We start from the raw sequence: 6000 nt of genomic DNA, 5'->3' as shown, positions 1-6000 counted from the left end.
AAAATTGTAGTACTTTGAGGTGCTACCAATCTGTATATTCTTTCAGCTTCAGAGATTAGGTTTCTGCCAGGTGTCTGGACATCATCTGCTGGGAGGTTCCTTTTCAGCCGAGCAACAGATGCTGCTTCTGCACCTCATCACCTGTATAGAGATGTTCTGTCTAGAGATTAAATAGATCTTAGGAGTGACAATTTATAAATTAATGATATCAAGTATGTCTTGAGGGACGAGTTAAAGTAAATTTATGTACTCTTGTAAATTCATCTCTGCACCATAGCATAATAAACACAACAAAAAAAACACTTAAAGTAGCATGTGTGACTGATCAATCTGTGGCCACTTTACTTGCCTGTTGCCCACAAAGCAGATGTCACGTGGTTGCTGTTGTCAATATCTCTGACCTGGATATCCAGCTGCTTTCCAACACCATACTTGTCGATACGCAAATTCATTACAGATGATGCCCACAGACAAAGCACTGCTGATGCAGCTGTTAATCTATAATGCTGTTTTAAAAAGGAAAAAATTGAATTGACAGTGTCAGTTTATGAATGGTAATGAAAGTAGGTTGGTTTACATCCAAATGACTATTAGACTCTAACCTCTTTGCGATCTCATTGTGTCCTGAGCTGAAGCAGTAAAAGTGTGTCACACTGCAACAGCTTGGGTGCCCTGCTGGTGGCATGGACAACTAGGACAGAGAATTGAAATTGGGCAAAGCCAGAGGACAGAAAACCATTGGAAATCTGTTGTACTAAGCCTGACATGGTTCACTTGTGCGTGTCCATTTCAGAAGATGGTCTCCGGCTCGAGTCTGTACAGAAAGGATCACCAAAGACTGTGCGAAGTAAGGGAAAGAAAGCAATTAATATGGCTACTCTGCGGCGCCAACCAAGAGGCAGAACAGCAGCAACTCGGCAGGAGCGTGGCTCCTGCTCTTCCACTGCATCTTGCCCTGTCTTTTCTGGACCCTACAGTGACCAAGAAGAAGACCCACCGCTACGCCGCCAATCCTCTCCCTTACTTCTCAAAAGTTCTCTTTCCAGTCTAAACAGCTCTACCAGTACAAACCCCAAAGGTTCCCATTCTAACCTCCGGGGGTCTGTTCCTTGCCTCCAAGGATCATTACCACGTGTACAAGGATCTCTGCCTAGCTTCTGGGGCTCTTTATCCAGCCTGAAGGGATCAATCTCTCGGTTGAGGAGGAGGTCACTTGCAAGCGTGGATAACTCAAGCCCCAGCCCTAGCACCAGTGAGAGGAGTACCAGCCCCAGCCTACCGAGCGGCAATGGAAGCTCCAGTGATGATGATGGGAGTTGGGACACTAATAGCTGGAGCTCAGGGGCCACCTGCCTGCTACGAACTCCTGTTAAACAAGATAGCAATGAGGGATCAGGTGAAAAGCCTTTCACAACTGACTATGCATCTGCTGCTGCCATGGATGAGCCTGAAATCATCTACCAAAATCTTATCTACTCACATCCTGCTGCTAAAACTGAAAGTAAAGGAGATTGTGCACCTGAAAGCACAGTGCTAAGGAAAGACGTGGGAACCCAAAGTGTGGGTTTGTCTTGCCTTAGCAAGAATTCGGCCGTCTCATCCCATCAGCAGGATGAGATGACCAACAACAAGCGCAAGTTCTCGCTGTTTCTGAATGAGGTAACCTGCAGGGTGTTGAAATCTAAGGGCAGTCAGCCTCAACAACAGTCTACCCTTCGACACTGCTACCCATCTCCTCCACCACCGCCGCCATCACACCCTTCTCACAGATTACTAACAACCACACTGCATTCAATACCAGCAAGCCTACCACCACTGTCTACATCAGCTACAAACTTGTGGTACACCCAAGCCAGCTCAAACCTACAGACCATCAAGGAGTATGATTCAAAGGGCAGCCCCATCCACCAGTGGAGCAAGACATTACCCAGTTGTAAGATATTGGAGCCCGGGGATGTGTTAAGGAAAGTGAAAGGGGAAAGTCACCCATACCCAGAGCACAACCTGGAGTTATGCACAAAGATCCAACTGCAGCCCTCCACTGGGAGACTTTATCTGGAGACAGACATTGACAGTGTGAGACGACTTGATGAACTGGCAGCTAATGACACCCTGGGGAAAGAGATAAATGAGAAAATACAGGAGAAGGTTATGAAAAGAGAAAAGGAGAGGGAAAACAGGTTTCCATGGAAGATAAATGGGAGCTCGGGGATGGAAAGAGGCAAGGAGAGGGAGAAGAAAAAAGAGAACCCCTGGGATAGTAACAGAGGAATCGAGAAAAGGAAGGAAAAGGATAATGGAAGAGAGAGGCCTTTCTGGGAGAAAGACAAAAGGATGGAAAGAGGGAGGGAGAAAGAAAAGAACATGGTATTTACCAGTCATGAGCACCCTCCTCCTCCTCAATCAACTTCCAGTAATTGGAGTAACACTTGCCCTGTCTTCAGCTGGCCAGAAGGCTTTCCCAGAATGTCCTACAGATCTACCTCACTGCCCAGACCTGTTAATATCACTGTGAGTACTACTACATTTAAAGAGTTGATTCACCTATTTAACAAAATACATACTTTCTATTTCTCCTTCTAAGATGTTGGTTGACACACCAATACAATAGGAAATGAATAGAAATTATTATAAGGTGCTCATAGTAAATTAAGATTGAAAGGTTTGACAATGTTTCTTTCCTGGTTCCACTGTGCCGTCCAAACTGTATTATGTTCAGTGATAACATGTTTCTTTCCACCTAAAATATCTGCATATTACGACTAAAACACTTGGTGAAAGCTGGGTGAAGATCATAGTTACAGGTCTGTGAAAGGGCACACATTCCAGTCTCCTGCATCCCAATGGCAGAACAGCATGTGTTTGTAAGCAGCTATATTAATGCAAGGGATCAATTACTATAAGATCCAGCATTTCCAATCTGTCCTCTGGAGCATCTAGGCACCCATAACCAATCACTCAATACACTCTGTAGACTAAAACACCTACAGAACACGTCGTAACATTCAAACTGAAGTATGGTTTGAAGTCTGCTCCTGTTTTTTTCTGTCAAAATCTGTTCTCATAAATTGGAACATTTTATACATTCCTATCCACCAGCCTGACCTCCAAACTTTTAATTTCTGCATCCTTTATTGCTACATAGAAAGACATACTACTCCCTGCATTGGCACCAGACACTGGCATTGGATGTATATCATGAGATGTGGAATTGTCCAAAATAAATAGAATTTCTAGGGAAACTGTGTTGCAGAACACCCTGCCAACAATTTCTATATCTTTGTTAGAAAATAGTTTCTGTAAATACTTGATAGTGTTGGACTAGCCTAGCTGTTTGTGCTTCCTTATGGCTTTCTTCTAACACTTCAGTTGGCAATGGAAGGGTGTAAACTACTATCTACTACAAGCTCTTATTGATACACATTAAGCTGCCAGCCTCCGCTTTTAGCCTGATGGAGGGAGTTTGTGGCCAAGAACATAAAGTCGGAAACATGCTTCTTTAACCCTGTGAACCAGCACCAGTCTTGTTACGTTAACCAAGAATGTATTAAATTATATATAGTGGAACATAGTGAGTATACTCTAAGTAAACACAGATGCCGTCAAAGACACAAGTATTTGCCTATGCGGATAAGCTTTTACTGGGAGAAGTCACAAGATATTACTACAATTAACTTAGTGTAAATTAGTTTAGTTCTTATCAAGATTAGAAGCGGTCTAAATCAACATTTGATCATTTGTATGCTTTAAATCTTCAACACATAAATATATTAATATGAGATGATGAAGATCATATGCAGCCATTACATCATCCACAGTTATTTTATTATTTGTTATTGTTCGAATAATCACTGTAATGATAGAAAGAAATATACTGTGTGTGTATATATATAGTATATATAATACAGTAAATACATACATACAACAGAGGAACATAAGACTCTGTGTGTTGTGTGTCTTCATTATTATTGGACAAGAGATGCCAAATGAATAAGACTGCACAAGACTCTGATGATTTCTCTCAGTCTTTATTTAAGGCTTTGATATATTTTGCATTGCATCATATTCCCCCTTGTTAGCAAAATAGTACTCGTCAAGACTTATTAGATGTGAATCATTTGTTTGATGTTTTGCTTAATTGTGTTTGACATACCACTCACTTGCCATACAAAATATAATTTGCTCACAGGATTACTCATTAACTTATCGTGAATGGGGAATGCAAATTATTTTGTGCTGTACATGCACAGGTATGTAGTGCATGTGAACAGAACATATCCTCACTCTTTCTTTTCAAACACAGACACGGAAAATGAAATGAAAGCATGACATGAGGTTGGAATTCATCTTTTCTCACTTGATGTGCAGTTTCATAGCCATGATGTTCTCAAGGAGTGCTATGGTGAAGGTCTATATTACTTCAGAATTAAATGCATTAGCATCTCTCTGCCCTCAAAACATCCAAGAGATAGCAAAGAGAAAGTATTGGTCCCTTTGGCATGTGTTATTAAAAATACATCCACCCTTATTTACTGCTTATTTACTCAGAGCCCAGAGTAAAAGAGGGAAAGATGCCTTGGGTTTCAAACACATTTCACTATCATGCTTCCCTGCCTGTGTGAAAGTAGCTAATACATTAATAATTTAAACATTTTTCTATATTTCGTTTTGTGCTTTTGAGCCTCAGGCTTAGAAATGCCACTTGTTTCTATGGCCTGTCACACCCTGCTGCATAGGTTGCACTCTCATTCTGCTAAATGGGGACCTTGTCCAATGTCCAGCAGTGAGGAAGCAGGAAGATGTTTGGGACGTAGCTTTCTGATTTGAATTCATTTACTGGATGGCCGCTCCCTAGCAACTGTTCAGCTGATGAGTGGGTGTACGCATTGAAAGGAATACATTTGGCTTCAAGAGAAAACTGCTGTATGGCAGCTTTTCACACAGATAGTGACTTAAATGGACAAGGAGGGAAACTAGGACGCTCCTCTGCACTTAGTGTGTGTACAAGCAAGGTTGAAAACATGTTTTCTCTGTAATATGTTGCATGTGTTACATTGTATAGTATACACATACTAAAGCATAATAAAATGACAAAATTTCAGTGCACAGCAATTCCCTTAGTTGTTACCAGCTTTTAAAAGACAAACATTTCATGTGATGAAATTAAAATTGAGCATAATTTTTTGTGACGTATTATTTACATCTATATTGTTAAGTTTGTCTTAAATGTATAATCCCAAGGCTGGTATAATCAAACTAAAAATATAATGACTGCTGATTGTCATCCGTATCTACTGGATGTATGCAATATGCAACGTTGCTAACAAGTTTGCCATATCAACATAAAAGCAGATAACATGTCATCTTATTTGTATGTGGATGCTCAGCTGGCTTAAACTCAGCTAATGCAATTTTTTTAATTTGAGTCTTGTTTGAATTAGGGATGCTTGTAGAAGAAAACCAAACTATAATATAGGCTGTATACTATTTACTATACTGCAACCAAAAAAGGACAGATCTTAGAGGATTCATTGCATTATTGGTATTGACAATATTACTAAGTTTATGAATGAATGTTGTTTTCTGTTTCCAGCTGTTGTCTTCTGCATTACTTGGCTAAATGTAGGCATTGTTTCTGGTGAAAACGTGTGCATGGGCATGTGTTTTTGATAACTACATTGTACTGAATATATTGCAGAATGCTAGTACATTGAATGGGTATTGCTAAATTGCTCTGTTGCACCTTTGGCCACACCTAATAGTGACGTCATGGTGTACTGATACCCTGGAGTACACTTCTACATCACTACAGTAAGGTGAACAAGTTTAACCACTCAGGGTCAGCAAAAACAAACCTGTTGTTAAGTTGCTCTGTAACGATGATTTGATTTTGATTTCTGATTGCCAGCTGATCATAATTGACAATATGACATCACATCCATTTACCCTTAACAGTTTGTTGTGGTGCTTGGGAAAACCCCTTTTTAACATTTAGTTTAC

The 6000-nt window shown here is 40.5% G+C and overlaps 1 protein-coding gene across 1 annotated transcript in view; it reads left to right on the top strand.

Moving 5' to 3' along the window:
- The first annotated feature begins 572 nt into the window (after window positions 1-572).
- LOC117935625 overlaps window positions 573-6000 on the top strand; it is a 50825-nt gene continuing 45397 nt past the window's right edge. Inside the window, exon 1 of the mRNA XM_034857942.1 lies at window positions 573-2511. Coding sequence (XP_034713833.1) covers window positions 766-2511 — 1746 coding nt within the window. The 5' untranslated portion in view covers window positions 573-765. The remainder of the gene's footprint in view (window positions 2512-6000) is intronic.

This window comes from Etheostoma cragini, chromosome 20 (genome assembly GCF_013103735.1).
Source record: "Etheostoma cragini isolate CJK2018 chromosome 20, CSU_Ecrag_1.0, whole genome shotgun sequence".
NCBI classification, from domain to species: domain Eukaryota; kingdom Metazoa; phylum Chordata; class Actinopteri; order Perciformes; family Percidae; genus Etheostoma; species Etheostoma cragini.
Note: the sequence above shows the minus strand (reverse complement) of the source record. Positions and strands in the feature narration are given on the sequence as shown.